Genomic DNA, 16,514 nt, shown 5'->3' with positions numbered 1-16,514 from the left:
TGTGAAAAAGGCACCTGACGTTTGATGAGATCCGCAGCTCCTGATGCAGCGCTGATTAGATGAACAATGACCAGGAGAAAAGCCGGACCCCAGCTCCTTGTCCCATCTCCCCGGGCTAATCAAAGCTCCGGGAGAGTTTTCCCTGGGAAAGTCATCGGCTTTTCCTGCATCTGGTCCCCTCCCAGCCGGGCTGCCGGAGGTCAGGCTGCCCCCAAAACCCGGCCAAACAGGAGCCAGAGCCCCCTGAGGAGTTCCTGGGGCCAGGGAATCAGCGCTGGGAGGGGTCAGAGAGGAGAGGGATTCAGGAGAGATTCCCCGTTCCCAAAGTTCTGCCCTCAGTGCAGCTCCAGCATCTCCACCAGAGCAGGCACCGAGGGCCTTCCCTGCATCCCCCCGGTAGATTTTTAGGGCAGGAAATGTTGCTGGTTATTGCAGAGCCCTCACAGAATCCCAGGATCTCTGAGGTTGGAAAATCCCTCTGGGATCATCGAGTCCAAACTGTGTCTGGTCCTCACCCTGAGCGCTCAGTGCCACCTCCAGGTGACACCTCCAGGGGTAGGGACACCTCCAAACCTCCCTGGGCAGCCCCTTTCCAAGGCCTGGCCGCCTTTTCCATGGAGAAATTCCTGCTGCTGTCGCCCCTGCCCCTCTCCTGGTGCAGCCTCCCTGTGTCAGGTCCAGCCCCAGCCCTGCGCATCATTCCGGAGCCTCATTTCTATTCCCAGGAACCGAACGTCTCAAACATCAAATAAACCAACCCCGAATCAAACCAACGAGGTGTTAACAGTCTGCCGCACGTCACTCATCCTGGGATTTTTTGGGGAGGAGAGGAGGAATGTGCTCAGAGCCAGCCAGAGCCTTTAGTCATGGGATTTGTGCTGGGGAAAAAACCTCTCCGTGAGGCGTTGTCCTCCCATGCTGCTGGCAGCAGCCAGAGCCGCGCACCCCGCAGGGATAAACACGCTGCTCTTCCAAGGACACAACGGAGAAGCCGGTTTTTAGTACTTAATTCTTTTTTTTTTTTTTTTTTTTTTTTTTTTTTTTTTCTAAAGGGATTATTTACAATGAGATCAGGGAGAAGCAATTCACAACCAAAGCAAACAGCCTGGAATATTTTAATTGTGTTTGAAGAGACTCTCGCACCCACAACGCACAGCCCCAGGTGGTGATGGATGCTGCTGTCATTGCTTTGAGCATGTACCAGAAAAAAAAACCAACAAACCCTAAACCTTTCCCTCAGGTGTTCAGCACTGAGAGAAGTTTGGGATGAATTCACCCGTGAGAGGGTAGATGAGCTTCACGGGCCATTTTTGGGTTTATTCGGGGTGTGGAGGTTGCTCGTGTTGAACCATGGCCCCTGTTGGTCTGGCACCAGCGGCACGGGGCCGGCACAATCAGGGCTTGAGCTCCCTAAAATCCTCTTGGGCTGGGGAACAAACCTGCCCTGAGTCCCCACCGAGCTGCCGGGAGCTGGATGTGGCTCCAGCAGCGTTTTCCTCAGGAGCAGGAGCAGCGCAGAGAGAGCTCAGACCTGCTCCTGGGGTTTGGTGCTTCCCAAAGTGGAACGCTGCTCTTTGTTCATGTCCCTGCTGCTGAGCCCATTGCAGAACTGGGGTTTTGTCACCCTCTCCTTCCTCTGGGAGCCCTCTGGCACCTCTCCTGCCCAAATTCCTGCCCCAGGGGCCAGCAGGGAGAAGATCCCAGCCCCAGCCAGAGCCCCACAGCCCTGCCCGGTGCTCTCCATCTCACCCCAGGGATAAATTTCTGGCTCTGCCCGTCACAACCCCCAGCCCCTGGCAGGATGAGGCCGGGGAAGGATTTTTTCCTCTAAAAAAATACTTCATTTCACAGTCCTGGAGTCAAAGAGAAAGGAGTTGACATTTCAGCCTTCAATTCCACGTGGAAAGTTTGTTACAGAGCTTCAGCAAATTCTGCTGGAGTAGGAAAGAAGTAGAGGAGCCCTAAAGCACAGGAAGGGGTTAAATACCTGATGGCCTCAGAAAAGGAAGAAATCTTGCACTTTAACACAAAGATGAGATTATAAACAACTCTGTTAACCAAAAAAAACAAAAAACTATCTGAAACCTGAGAGGCTTTTGTCGCTGCAATCCCAATTTAACTACTTTAGTCAGCCTAACATATTGCTGCCAGAGATCTGGGCTGCTCCGAGTCCAACTCTGCCTCTGCTTGAAAGCTGCCGAGGGCTAAGGGCACTTGTGTTCGTCCTGATGATCGTCCTGATGTTCCTCTAACAACAAAAGCAGAGAACAGCTGCAGAGAATTGTCCTGTGTGGTCACCGAGAGCAGGAGGAGGAGGAGGAGGAGGAGAAGCTGCTCTTTGGCAGCTCTGCCCCTCAATGCGCTTCAGGCTGGTTTTGAAGTTCCTCGGGGACACGACACAGAAGGTCTGCGATTCCCTGTGTGTCCACAGAGATGTGCCCTGCCCCGCGCCGTCCCTGCGGGCGCTGTCACATCTCGGTGTCGCCGGGGCTGCGCTGGTGGCCCGAGTGGCCGTTCTTGGAGCCCGCCTGGCCGGTGCCGTTCTCCTGCGCGCCCCCGTTCGCGTTGGGGAGATTTGGCTTCTCCTGCAGCTCCGCCGGCTCCTGGGAGGGCGTCATCAGCATGGTGTTCCCCTGGCTCTCCGTGTAATAGGGGTCTTCAGCCTGCCGGGGACACAAGGGACACGTCAGCGCAGGGACAAGGTGCTGGATGGACAGACAGCCCCAGGTCAGGGCACTGCTCTGGCTGACAGCGAGGGGAGCAGAGGGCCTGGACCAAGCCAGAACCGCAGTTTTCCCAGGAACTGCAGTTTTTCCTCCGGCACCTGCACGAGGAGCTGTCAGGTTTTGTTGTTTTCTCCTAACCGCGTTTTGCAGCACACCTTGCCTTGGGACAGATCTGCTGGCCCCTTTGGCCAAGGAGGAGCCACCACGGGATGGAAACGATGGGAATTGTCTCTTTTCCTTCCCTCGGCCTCCCTCTGAAGGGCAGAGCTCACTGCCAGATGTGGCAAAAGTGCAGAATTTCAGCTCAGCAGGGCGGTGAGGGGCAGGTGCCTCTGGAGCATCCAGAGCCCCCAGAGCTGCCTGCATCCCTCACGAGAATCCCCCAGGGGTTGTGCAGCCCTGGCATGGGCAGTGGTGACTCCAGAGGGCAATTCCCAGCTGGAATGCCCTCAGCAGCAGCATCCAGCAGTGGCCAGGCTGGAGGTCACTCGGTCTCCCTTCCCTGGGTGGGCTGGACTCGCCTCACCTGGGATTGGGATTGGCACTGCCAGGGGCTTCCAGGGACACACTGCCAGCATCAGGGACACGGGGCAGTGTCCCTGCCTCTGCCACGGGCATTGCTGTGATCTGGGGACATCCCTCCTGGCCAGGGAGCGCCCTGCTGGCCTCCCGGGACACAGCGGTGATGGGAAATCACGGCCCGGCCTCGCTTTACACAGGGGCACGTCCCCAAAAGTCACCGGAGGGGAGGGTCAGCCTGCCTGGGAAGGGGAGAATGGAAATAGGAAATTTCTGCCTCTTTCTTTCTTGATATGTTTTATTGCCATGGCCGGTGGGGGGAAATCGCCTTTATTACAGCACGGGTACAGACACGGGGCTCACGCAAGGAATGGAAATTAAAAGGGCGTCACTTTTAATGACAGACTCGTGAGGTTTCAGTGGCTCTGGAGGAGTGGCTCTTGCCGGATGAGTTCTTACTGCCGAGCAAAAAGAAGTGTTAGACCTCGGGGAAGCTGCTGCAGGAGCTGATTTTGGAAGACCAAAGATGTTCCCCCTCAGTGTCCCTTGCCCTCGCCCTGCCCTGGGGACACACCTGGGGGCTGGGGATGTCCCTGTCCTGTCCCCCCAGGACCCCTCTGTGCTGCCGGGCTCCTCTCTACCTGCGGCTCTGCCACCTGTAAGCACTGACCAGCCTCTCCCCCGCCGGGCTCCAGCTGCGCCGCTTCATCAGGAAATATCCAGCCAGCCCCAGGAACGCCAGCAGCAGCCCCGAGGTCACCAGGGCGATCAGGGTCTTCTGGGAAGAGTCCCGCCGGCTCCTCGCACTCACCTTTTTGAGGGATTCTATTCCAAACTGGAGGAAAAAATAAAATAAAATCAAATAATAAACCCGCAACACCAAAGGGAGTTGGGAGCGAGACAAACAGGAAACGTTTGCATCTGCTGCACAGGCTTCAAACAATGCTGCTCCTCACCTCCTCGGGAAACGGCACGTAACCAGAGCTGGGTTTGCTGGCCCAGCCCTGGGAGCCCTCACGTCCTCCCAGCTCATTCCCAGCCTGCAGCCTCCTGTGGCACAGGGAATTTTGTCCTCCGGAGCACACCCCGGGGTTCAGAGCACCCGCCTGAGAGCTCTGGGAGTGCTGCAGCTCTGCCATTTACACCCGGAGTGACACTTGGGGCTCAGCCCCCCGGGCCAGCGGCAGCCTCAGGGGAAGGAGGAATTCTCTGATGTCAGCCTGACCCTTTTGAAGAAGCCAGTTCCGTCCTGAGAGTCATTGATGGGGTCCGACCCTTGCTGTGACAACTCTACGGCATTTCCCAGAGCCAGTCCAAGCATTTCTGTCCCCACGGCTTGTCCTGGTTCTCCTGGGCTCCATCACAGCCTCGCTGGGGCTTGGGACCTTAAAAATCACCCAGTGCCACCGCTGCCTTGGCAGGGACACCTTCCACTGTCCCAGGGTGCTCCCAGCCCTGTCCAGCCTGGACTGGGAATTCCAGGGATCTCTACACTCCTCCAGACTGGAGGCAGGTTCAAGTCTCAGCATCTCCCTCAGCCTCATCTGACCATCTGAAGCTCTCACCCCTCCAGCCCCCTGGCCAGGCCTTTTTAATTTTTTTTTTTTTTTTTTTTTTTTTTTTTTTTTTTTTTTTTTTTTTTGCAGGTGAATTTGCTTAAGAGATTTACCTTTTCCCAGTGAGACTTGGGGAACGTGCTCAGGAGTTTGTGAGAATCTGCAGGGTGGAAAACAGGAGAGCACATCACACACACATCACACACATCACACACACATCACACACATCACACACATCACACACACTGCACCCATGGATCAGGGCACACCGAAGGGCCCAGCTGGGCACAGAGGAGCCAAGGTTGCCCCTGGAGGCAGTCCCACGGCTCCAGGGGTGCAGCAGGACCCCAGAAGAAAGAGCAGAATGGATCCAGGCTGCTGGTGGTGTATCAAGCCCTGAGGGCTGATCTGCAACCTCCCAGAAACGGCTTTAAAATAATCGTGAGGTGTCTGATCAGGAGTGCTTTGAAAAGCAAAAAGGTTTTAATCAAAGGGAAAATAACAAATGATACAAAACCAAAACAGAAGCCGTGCCCAAGTGCAGGAAAGCCCCTCACACCTGGCTAAGGCACCCCAAAAAGCACCTCTGTGCTCCTTCTTAAGAACTCAATGTTTTAGGAGGGTTCTTTGGCTTGTTCCCAATAGAAAGAACAGCTACAGAGACCAACAGGTGCCTTTGTCCTGGCACTGAACCAGCCACGGTAAGGAGGGCATGGAAAATTCCAGATTTTTTTTCTTCCTTAAAAGCCTTGAGGTGAAACTGAGCCCCTTTTCTTAACTTGGAAACATCCCCTTGGGTGTGAGGATGCAACACAGAATTGCAGAGAGGTTTCTCCTGCCAGGATCTGTCTGAACCCCAGTCCCCCTGCCCACAGCAGGATCCGTGGGTCACAGCCAAGGAGTGCCCTGCACTGACCTTTCTCTCCTTCGAGGATGAGGACCAAACAGTTACTGTCCATGCTGAATGGGGCCAGTTGGATCTTGCAGGGGGAGACCACGCCGTGGGTTCCATTTTCGCATATCACTCGCCACAAATCCCGGCCCTTCTTCTCTAAAAATTCTTGCTGTGAAATTTTCAGAAAGAGCAGCCGTTAAACCGAGCAGACTGAGCAGTTCTCTGCTGGTGGAGGTGTTGGTTGTGCTTTCCCATTCGAGTTTTGGTGGCTCCTCTGTGCCCTGCAAAGCTGAGCTGGGTGTCAGAGCTCCCCTCCCACCGCAGCCCTGCCCAGACCCCAGCACCTTGGAGGTGCTCGTTTCTCCTCTCTAAACCTAATGAGAAATAATTAATCGAAGATATTATTAGCAACTCTTGAAAACGGCATTTAAACAAAGCTAAATTTAGGCTCTGAATCTCATGGCAAGTCTCCCCAGTTTTTGGGCTGGAACGACTGAGGAGCCCTATTGTTTCAGAGTCCCAGGCAGGGGCTGGGAAAGGGGGGAAATAACAAAGAGGCATTGAGCCTTCCTGTTTAGGAAATGTCTTCGATGTTTTTGCTAGGTTGCTGATCAAAGGCTAGGTAAAAACCCCACAAATTTCTCACATTTTAGAGCCGAGCTGACGCTGGGGTGGAAGAGGAAGAGGAGAGAGGAGCTGCAGCCTTTGCAGGCCAGTCTCTGGATCAGACAGGATGGGCTTTCTCCTCGGGGAAAGGAGCCACAGGCAGCTCAAAGACAAAGCCCAGCCTCGCTAAAACCCTTCGCAGCCGCCCTGACACCCTGTGGGCTGGGGACAGCGGCTGTGCCCACCCCAGAGACAGACAGAGACAGCTCCAGGAGCCTGCCCTGGGCTAAATCCCCGCGCTGGGGCTGTGCAAGAGGAGAACCCGCCTTGTCCTGGGCTCAGCGCCCTCCTCCCTGTGCCCCGGGTCCCTCCATCCTCCGAGTGCCCAAACCCGCAGGAACTCCTCCACGGGAGAACAACAGACAAATCATTCTCAGCTGTCTCCGTCCAGCTCGGCTCGGGGCGGGGAGGAAGGCCAAGATGGAACAAGAGACCCAAGAGTGTATTTTCCTTTCTGTGCTGTGGAAAGAACTCATCGGAGTGTCAGAGTTTCCCTCTGCAATTAGCGGCGCCGGGTGCCAACTGATTGCTCATTTACCTCGGGCAAGGCCAGCAGGAGAGAGGGACACGCGGTCCCTCCTGGCTGCCGCCCTCCAGGACTGCTCTTATCGGGTTCCCAGCTCCAGCCTGAGCCCCTGGTCCCACCTGCCCAGGGCAGGGCTCTGCCGCGGGCTGGGAGCCTCCAGAGAGCCCCGCTGGCAATCGGGGATGTTTGGGATGTTCGGGATGGGACAGAGGGGTCGGGAGTGTGAGCTCTGAGTCTCCAGGATGCTCTGGATGTGCTGGATCCATCTCCATCTCCATCTCCATCTCCATCTCCATCTCCATCTCCATCTCCATCTCCATCTCCATCTCCATATCTATATCCATATCCATGTCCATATCTATACCCATACCCATATCCATATCTATATCCATCTCCATCTCCATCTCCATCTCCATCTCCATCTCCATCTCCATCTCCATCTCCATCTCCATCTCCATCTCCATATCCATCTCCATATCCATATCCATATCCATACCCATGTCCATGTCCATGTCCATATCCATATCCATATCCATATCCATATCCATATCCATATGTATATCCATACCCATATACCCATATCCAGACCCATATCCATACCCATATCCATACCCATATATCCATATCCATATCCATCCCCAAACCCATATCCATATCTAATCTATACCCATATCCATCCCCACATCCATCCCCCACGGACCCCGCTCCAGCCGGGCTCTGAGCCCACTAGATGGCATCTGAGCTCGGGCTCCCGCAGGAGTTTCCCGGCGGGTTCCCTGTGCCCAGGGCCGAGCCTAAACGCCATTGAATCACCCATCTGCAGAGGAAAGCCGAGTCACACTCGCTCATCCTCAGTGGCAGCGGCGTGGCTCGGTGACAAAACTAAAACTGTGTGGTTTAGACGCGTTTCACAGCCAGGGCATTGTTGTCTCACAAGATCCAGCCCCATCCACCCTCTGGGGCGGGCTGTGCCTCCGGTGGGGAAGGTTTCTTCCTCCCACCCGCAGCAGACCCCCCTCCGCTGTTAAAAATTCCTCGTTTTTGGTGCACGAGGCCAAGGACGGTCACAGAGAGCCTGGGATTCCCTCAGGAGCTGTCGGGGCCACCGAGCAGCTCCTTCCAATGCCCTGTTTTCTTTCCTAGGGCACTTGGCAGGACAAAAAAGGGCACCTTTGTTCCCAACAGGGAAGAGGAAGAAGAAGAACAAAGGGAACTTCCTGCTGGACACGCTGGGAGACGCTTCAGAAGCTGAGCTGACCCCAGAGCTCAAAGGAAAAAGGAGGATTTGTGCAGCTGGGAGGTTGCACTTCCCCTGGAGCCGCTGTGATCCCTTTGGGATCCACCCCTTTGGGATCCTCCCGGGACCGGCCCCTGCTGCAGCAGCCCAGCGGTCACTGATGGAGCTCCTCACCCCAAAGAGCCCCCGGGGTGCTGGGTGACCCCAGGGCTGCAGGACCCCAGGGACCCCAGGGACCCCAGTGACCCCAGTGACACCAGTGACCCCAGGGCTGCAGGACCCCAGTGACACCAGTGACCCCAGTGACACCAGTGACACCAGTGACACCAGTGACCCCAGGGCTGCAGGACCCTAGGGACCCCAGTGACATCAGTGACATCAGTGACATCAGTGACACCAGTGACTTCAGTGACCCCAGTGACACCAGTGCCCCCAGTGACACCAGTGACCCCAGTGCTGCAGGACCCCAGTGACACCAGTGACCCCAGTGCCCCCAGTGCCCCCAGTGCCCCCAGGGACCTCAGTGCCCCCAGTGACCCCAGTGCTCCCAGTGACACCAGTGATGCAGGACCCCAGTGGCCCCAGTGCTCCCAGTGCTGCAGGCGCCCCGCAGCCCCTCCCGCTGCACTGTCCCCCCGCGGGGACACTCGGGACACTCACGCAGCTGCTGGACTCGTTGAGCTGCAGGCAGACGGCGTCATCCTGGTCTCTGGCGCTGTGACACTCGATGGCGGGGAAGGGACGCTGCAAAGGAGAGCACACAGCGCTGGTGGCAGTGCCCGGCTTGGGGACAGCCCAGGCTGCCCAGGCAGCCCCGTGCTCACCTCGGCGCTGTCCCCGGCTGGCTGTGACGCTGCGGTGGCCGCTGGCGCAGCAGGATGCTCAGAGGTGGCCGCAGAGCTGCCGCTGTCCGCCGTGGAGCCCGAGGTGTTGGCGCTGTCCTGGGGCTGGGGCGGGGGGCTCTGGGTTGTGGGGACCCCCGGGGTCCCCTGGGGTCCCGAGGAGGAAGCTTTGGGGGTCAGACTGGGCTGGGAGCTGTTCCCCAGCTGCCCCAGGAGCTCTGCTTGTACCGAGCTGTTGGCCACGGAGGTGGATGCGGCTTCAGCTTGGAGAGAAAGCAGAGAGAAGGTCACAGGGGAGAGATGAAACCCCGTAAGTCACTTCACGGGGAGTGAAGGACAAGGCTGACTTGTCACTGATTTGTCACAGCCAGCAGCAGCAGTCAGTGGCTCTCCGGGAACCCTCGTCAGCCCCGGTTCTGCTGCCTGCTGTCACACACACCCCACAGGAGGGGTAAAACGGGCTCATCACCACAGCCAAGGTGCCACCAGACAGTGGGCATTGCCCCCAGACAGTGCCAGGGACACTCCCTGGGCGCCCTCATCCCCTCAGAGCCCTGCAGAGCCTGAGCCGGGCCTCCCATCAGGGAAACACACACTGCTTTGGGTTGAAGGGAGCTAAAAACTCATCTGGTGCCACCCCAGCCATGGCAGGGACGTGAGGGACACCTCTCACTGTCCCAGGCTGCTCCAAACCCCATCCAGCCCGGCCTTGGGCACTGCCAGGGATCCGGGGACAGCTGCTCTGGGCACCCGTGCCATGGCCTGCCCGCCCTCCCAGGGAACAATTCCTCCCCAGCCTCTTTGTTTGAGAGCACGAACCATGCCTTAACAGTGCCAGCCTGTTAAAAAATCTAATATTAAATTATAATTATTATTATTATTAATAATAATAACAAATCTAATTATTAACCCAGAAGCTACCAGGAGTTACAGAGGGAACAAAGGGAGAGGTTACCAGAGGTTGGTTTGGTGCTGTTGGGCTGTCCTGTGGCCGTGGTGGCAGTGGTGGCAGTGGTGACTGTCCCGGTGCTGTTGTCCCCTGCTGTCACAGCCATGGCTGCCGGGGTTGGGGGGTCTGTGGTGCTCTCAGCAGCGCAGCCTGAGGGGAGAGGGAGCCCTTAGGGGCTGCTGGACCCCCAGCCCAGCCCTGAGCCCCTGGGGGTAAACAGGAAAGGTTTAGCTGCTCTCCCAAATTTGTGTTTTCTTGCCCCAAACCGGCAGGAAGATTTGGGGCACATCTGGGAGAGAAACTTATCATCCAGGTGAGCGCCAGCCCCGTGCAGGGCTCCTGCAGGAGGAGCAGGACAGGCTCGTCCCCACGGTCACCCCAGCCCCAGCTCACTGGTGGGTGCACAGAGCTCTGCACAAAGCTGGATTTCAGAGTAGGCTGGGTTTATAATCCCGGGAGGAAAGAATCAAGCCTTGGAAGGGATCACTGCTCTGCCTCAGGATAGATAAGTTGGATTTACAGTTGCAGGCACGATCTCAAAGTAAATAGAAACATTCCCACTGGCTCGGGATCAGCCCTGACTCATGAGCGAAAACATCTTTGGAGGTAAAGCAGAATGTTTGGAGAGTGGTTTGCTGTTCTAACTTAAAGTTTATATATTGCTTCCTGCTGCGTTACAGAGATGACACTTCCAGCTTTTCCTCCTGGAATGAGCTGTGCGAGTCAGTGAAAATGCATTTCTCCCCATTCCTTCAACCTTCTCTCTCCCCAAGACCCCTTCCCACTTTGAACAAACAGCTCCAGTCTCTACCCCAGGGCTCTTGGTGTTTAAGATTCTTATCCAGGCACTAAAGAGAAAATCATACAGAATGTGTTGTTTCATTTGTAGCTCTGCCCAGGGGAGCCCCAGCTCCAAGAAAAGTTACTTCATCCTCCCAAACCACCCTGAGAGATGGAGCAGCTCTGGCAGGTCCTGAGCAGGATCTGCTGCCAGGGAAACAGCACTGGGCACTGAGGGCTGGGGGACTGGGATGGGGACGGGCCTGGCAGGAGCTGCTCTGTGTCACCACACAGGGCTTGGCTGGCCCAGCTCAGAGCCTGCAGGGTCTGTCAGAGAGAGCCCCGGCTCAGAGCCTGCAGGGTCTGTCACAGCCCAGGCACAGCTCAGAGCCTGCAGGGTTTGTCAGAGAGAGCCCCGGCTCAGAGCCTGCAGGGTCTGTCAGAGAGAACCCCAGCTCAGAGCCTGCAGGGTTTGTCAGAGGGAGCCCCAGCTCAGAGCCCGCAGGGTTTGTCAGGGCACAGCCCCAGGTTGCTGGGGTTTGGCCATGGGGTTGCTGTTGACTGGTCCTGTGGGGCTGCCCACACTGGTGCTGTCCATCCTGATGCATCCTATCCATCCCAATCCATCCCATCTATCCCAATCCATCCCATCTATCCCAGTCCATCCCATCCCATCCCATCCATCCATCCCATCCCATCCCATCCATCCATCCCACCCCGCAGCTGCTCTGGGGGGGCCCTGCTGAGGGCTCAGTGCAGGTGTCTGGAGCTGAAATTCAGGTTCTGGCACAGCTTTTATTTCAGGGGGAGAAGTTCTCCCTTCTCCAAGCCAATTCATGTTTCCAGCTGGTTCAATCAGCGACTTTTCCCCGTGACTTTTAGCAAATGAAAAGCAGGAGGCACCGCGGCGTGCCCAGAGCCAGGAGCAGCGGGGAGCCAGGGCCAGGCTCCACACACAGCTCCGTGTTTTCCTGGCCACGAGCAGGAAATTTGACATCACCAGAACCCGGGCCTGACCTCCCCGAGTGCCACAGCCACCCCAGCACCTCTGAACTCCTCCAGATGTTTGCAGAGCACCTGAGGAATTTCCAATCAAAGCCTTTTCAGCGCTGAGCATTGCAATGGAGGCCTGGACACTGCTCAGGGTGATTTGGGAGAGGAGCTGTCACTTTGGATTTCTTTTTTTTGCCTTTCTTGGAGCATGTGCAGGAGTTTCACCACAAAACATGGATGAGGGGTTTTTTTATTTTTTAAATCTTTGGGCTCATGAGATAAATAATGATCCAGATGTGGGCTGGATAATCCACGTGGTGCTCAGCTAAAGAGGGTTATATATTGCACCATACATTTTTAATGGCTTCATTAAACTTTATCAATTTGTTAGGATTGAGGGTTTAGAGTTTAAGCCAAGCTATTTATTAACCTGGGAGAAATCTTCACCTGGCAATGCAAGCACATGCAAGAGCAAAACCGTGCAGGGATGGGAAAGAAAATTGCACTTTCACAGCAGCCATTGTGTTCACCCACCTAGGTTTTAAAAAGTAAATTATTTTTTAAAGATATTTTAATAATGAGGCTTAGGAAGGATCCTGGATTGAATAAAGAAAAAGCAACAATAGAAATGTTAAACTTGCTCCAAGACTCGTCCCTGAGCACTGAGTCAGGGCCACAAAACAGCTCTGCAGTGGCAAAGGTTCAGGAAAGAGAAGGAAAGTTTCCCTCACTGGATCCCAATCCTGCGCCCACAGCAAACAAAACCGAGGGAGGTGAATCCCTCTGGGCAGGACCTGCCCCTCCTGAGCTGATCCTGGCTCAGATCTCTTGGTCCACCTCTGGCAAACCTTCTGCTGAGCCTTGGGCTGGTTGGGCACCTGACACACACACCCTGGCCCAGGGGAGCTCCTGCAGCTCCGTCTTCAGCTGAGTTCATTCCCGAGCTCCGGGAGCTCCAGGGATACCCCAAACTGGCACCAGGACACTGCTGTCCCAGGGCTGCAGAGGAGGGTGAGGGACCAGGGGATGCAGAACAGGAGGGTGCAGAACCACGGGATGCAGGAGACGAGGGTAAAGGGACCAGGGGAGTCAGGAGAGGAGCTCTGGAGCCACGGGATGCAGAGCTGTGGGATGCAGAGCCCTGGAGCTGTGGGATGCAGAACCCTGGAGCTGTGGGATGCAGAACCCTGGGGCTGTGGGATGCAGAGCCCTGGAGCTGTGGGATGCAGAACCCTGGGGCTGTGGGATGCAGAACCCTGGGGCTGTGGGATGCAGAGCCCTGGGGCTGTGGGATGCAGAACCCTGGGGCTGTGGGATGCAGAACCCTGGGGCTGTGGGATGCAGAACCCTGGGGCTGTGGGATGCAGAACCCTGGGGCTGTGGGATGCAGAGCCCTGGAGCTGTGGGATGCAGAGCTGTGGGATGCAGAGCCCCGGAGCTGTGGGATGCAGAGCTGTGGGATGCAGAGCCCCGGGGCCGGAGCCAGCCCCCGCTCCCCCAGCAGCCCCTCCAAGGACTCCAGCCGGCATTACTCACGCCTTCCCAGCTCCGCAGCTCTCAGCCATGTGGCAGGAATTCAAGCGGGTGGAGCCCTCTTCCCTCTGGAAATATCTGATAAAACTCCTTTCCCTCCTCCTTTCCCTTGGCCCGGACAGGATGTGGGTGTGGGGCCGGGGGCCGGGGGCGCCCCCCGAGCTGCCCCACCAAAGCCCAGCTGCTGCTCCCAGGATTTCCTTGGGCTTGGGGCCTCTGGGGCAGCCCAGGAGCTCAGCACCTTCCCGGGGTTGGGATTTCTCCTGGCTGGAGCAGCAGCCTCTAAAGGATGTTAAACTCCAGCAGCTGGAAGTTTTAAAGTCTCTCTTTTTTTTTTTTTTTTTTTTTTTTTTTTTTTTTTTTTTTTTTTTTTTTCCTTTCCTGATTTTCAGAACTTTCACAAGTGTTGCAAAAGGAGCGGAGGAAAGAAAGAACGTGTGAAAGTGGCAGGAAAAGCGATTTTTTCTAAAAACCAAGCTTGGCAGAGATGAATTAAAAAAATATACATATAAAAAAAAGGAAGATGAAAAGTTAAGTAAAAGAAATAAAGAGGTTTTTATGAGGCACAAAGGCAATCCACGCTCCCTTTCCCACGTTCACTCTGAGACAAGCACAGGACAGTTCTCCATGTGCTTTTTCCATGCTCAGTTTTCCAACACAAACTGCTCACAGCGTCCTCCCAGGAGCTTAGGAGGGTGTGGGAACTGCAGCCCGCTCTGCACACCAGCTGCAAACCTCTGCCGTGCTCCTGGAAACTCAGCAGGAAGCCCGGAGAAGCAGGAGGAACATTCCCAGGGGATTTGCTGCCTTAGAGGTCGGGTTTCCCAGGGGATTTGCTCCTGTGGGCTTGGCCCAGGCTGCTCCTGGGTCCTGGAATTCAAACTCCATCCTCCCCACATCACATCCACACACAGCATTTGTAGGATTCCTGTCCCAGTGTGACAAAAGGGTGGTTTTATTCCTTATAAAACACCTGGCTCGAGCCGAAGGTGTCCTGGGAGCAGGAGGAGCCCGGTGCTCCCACCCTCAGCAGCTCTGCCAGGAGCAACTCCAGCCCAAAGCCACAGACTTGGGATTTCCATGGAAGTTGCACAACTGGAGCCTTGGCTGGGTTCTCTGGGGTTCCCCACGGAGCTGAGGGAGAAGCAGAGCCCCGAGGATGAGCTGCCTGGGTTCTCCCAGCAGCTACACCGAGGAGAAATCAGCCTCCTGCACTTTCCAGGCAGGAATATCCTGCAGGAATGATGGGCACGGGCTGTGCAAGGACATTCTCAGCATTAAAGCTGCTGCCCAGTGCTTTGTCCTTCCAAAATCCCGGATTTTTATCACTTGCCCATCAATTTTGTACAAGGAACTCAAGGTTTGGAACTCGAGGCTGGAGGCTCAAGGTTTGCCTCACGCTTTTGTCTCACACCCTCCCTCGGTTCAGCCCAGCCTCACAGTCCTGAACGTCATTTCACTCACATAAAATTGGGGTTTTTTCTCAATTCCTATAAAATTCCCACGGACTGGAGGGTCAGCCAGCAGCTCAGGTGAGTGATTTACCTGGGCAGCCAGGGGAACATGAAAGGAACTCTGTGAAACAGGAGAACAAAACCCAGAGAATTCCTGCAACGGATCTCTTCACTCACATTTGTGTGAGGAAGAAAAAATTACATTTGAGGAGACACCCGCAGGCTCCTGGCTCCTGTCCCAGCACAGCAGGCAACACACAGAGTGCTGCTTCACTTTTTTAGCCCTTTTTTTTTATTATTATTACCTCATGGCTGTTGGGTTTGGGACAAAAATGATAACATTTCCCTAAAATACAGCCCTTTAAAAAAAGTAGCACCTAGAGAAAAAAAAAAAAAAAAAAAAAAGTAAAAATCTCGGTGCTGTTATTCATTGCTTCATATGATGAATATTTGAAGAGCCGCAATAGGAGATTTTAATATTTATGGCGATTCATTTGATTTTCAGCAAATGTTTAGTTCCAACCGCAAAAATGAAAAGCGTGGCTCGTTCACACCAGCGCAGGCTGAGAGACAACTTGAACTGTGGCTGCACTCTGCCTGCTGCATTCCCATCCCCTCGTGTTATCCAGGATTTTGGGGCAGTTCAGCTCCCCAGTCCCGTCCTTTCCAGAGCAGCAGTGAGGGTTTTTGGGTTTTTTCCTCCCTGGCACACGGGGATGCTGATGCTGCCCTGTGAAATAATGTCACCGCGGCGTTTTGGGGTGACATTGAATCCCAAACTCCCGGAGGAGCATCTTCCCCTACCCGAGGAGCTGCAGTGAGCCGGGGGCGGTTTGGGGCAGTGAAATACTCACCAGCCAGCTCCAGCAGGCAGACGGCGATGCAGAGGAGCTGCCTCCACTTCATGGCTGGGAGAATTCCCAACAAACTCGGCGTTCCCTGCTCCCGGTGCAGCGGGATCCGGCCCGGCCAGCGCCGGGGCTGCTCAGCCCTGCAGCAGCTCTGAGCTCATGCGGCTTGGTTGGAGTTCAAACCTTTGAGATCACTCACTGCTGGGGTGGGTTTCTCCTCCAGGGGTTGTGCTTTGTGGTGCAGGACAGGCGAGGTGGAGTTTTCTCCGCCTTTGATTTCCCAGTTTTCTTTTTTTTTTTTTTTTATATAGTTCGTGGCAACTTCACTATCACTTAGGTAATTTTCTCCTCCCCGTTTTCCTGCCAGCGGCTTCAAAACAAACAGAAGATCGGCCCTCTCCTCAGCAAAGGATCCCAAAGGCTGGCTGGGGTTAACCCTTTCCTGAGAGCTGCTGCTTGCCTGGCCCAGGGAAGGGACACAGCCGGATCCGCTGGGCGCAGGGATTGCTGAGCTGGAGCACAGCAAACACAGCCCTGAGCCTGCAGGGATGTGGGGGAACCCCAGGTCCAGCCCAGCAAACCCCAACACCCTGGAAAAAAACCCAGAGGAATGCAAAAAAAAAAAAGGCTGCAGAATGAGAAATGTTCTCAGCAAATTCAGCGAGGAACTGGAGGATGTGAAATCAGCGCTGACCTCAAGAGAAGGAACTCCATTAGCTCCACTGAACTGACTCCAGTCAAACAGGGAGATGGTTAGAGAAAGTCTGGGGCAGGGGAAAAACCCACAGGCAGGAAACTTTGGCATTAAAGCTGCAGCAGGAGCAGGGTGGGAGAGCAATAACCTCCCCCAGCTCGTTAGGGATGTTTTGTGGGAGCCCTGGGAGCAGCACAGAGCTCTGGCTGCAGGTTTATTACCAGGCTGAGCCTCATCGAGTGAGAATTTTGGCTCCCTGCTCCTTCAGTGACAGACACACGTGGGAGCAGCTC

General features: G+C 55.4%; 1 protein-coding gene across 2 annotated transcripts; it reads right to left on the bottom strand.

The window, feature by feature from the left end:
* Positions 1 to 995: 995 nt before the first annotated feature.
* CD34 (CD34 molecule) lies at positions 996 to 15,768 on the bottom strand. Of its 2 annotated transcripts, none has more exons than XM_066335529.1 (8): positions 15,531 to 15,768; positions 9,923 to 10,066; positions 8,950 to 9,230; positions 8,786 to 8,869; positions 5,718 to 5,865; positions 4,915 to 4,961; positions 3,916 to 4,080; positions 996 to 2,663 (listed from the first exon to the last, which is right to left on the bottom strand). In XM_066335529.1, the coding sequence occupies exons 1-8, from the start codon at positions 15,580 to 15,582 to the stop codon at positions 2,469 to 2,471; spliced, it is 1,116 nt and encodes a 371-aa protein (XP_066191626.1). In that variant the 5' UTR covers positions 15,583 to 15,768; the 3' UTR covers positions 996 to 2,468. The 2 variants fall into 2 exon arrangements, with proteins under 2 accessions (XP_066191626.1, XP_066191627.1); XM_066335530.1 differs by lacking the exon at positions 996 to 2,663 and adding an exon at positions 3,344 to 3,703.
* Between the last annotated feature and the right edge of the window lie 746 nt (positions 15,769 to 16,514).

The sequence above is a fragment of the Sylvia atricapilla genome, chromosome 25, assembly GCF_009819655.1.
Source record: "Sylvia atricapilla isolate bSylAtr1 chromosome 25, bSylAtr1.pri, whole genome shotgun sequence".
In the NCBI taxonomy this organism is placed as follows: Eukaryota; Metazoa; Chordata; class Aves; order Passeriformes; family Sylviidae; genus Sylvia; species Sylvia atricapilla.
The sequence above is the reverse complement of the archived record's forward strand: the minus strand, read 5'-3'. Positions and strand labels throughout refer to the sequence as shown.

What these genes read in the sequence shown, in the direction of transcription:
- CD34 (XM_066335529.1), bottom strand. Translation starts at nt 15,582, where the DNA reads ATGAAGTGGAGGCAGCTCCTCTGCATCGCCGTCTGCCTGCTGGAGCTG. An exon ending in CATCCTCGAAGGAGAGAAAG is followed by an intron (nt 4,962 to 5,717) that starts GTCAGTGCAGGG and finishes TCCACCCTGCAG; the next exon opens with ATTCTCACAAACTCCTGAGC. An exon ending in GCCCGGCGGGGGAGAGGCTG is followed by an intron (nt 2,664 to 3,915) that starts GTCAGTGCTTAC and finishes TGTCCCCGGCAG; the next exon opens with GCTGAAGACCCCTATTACAC.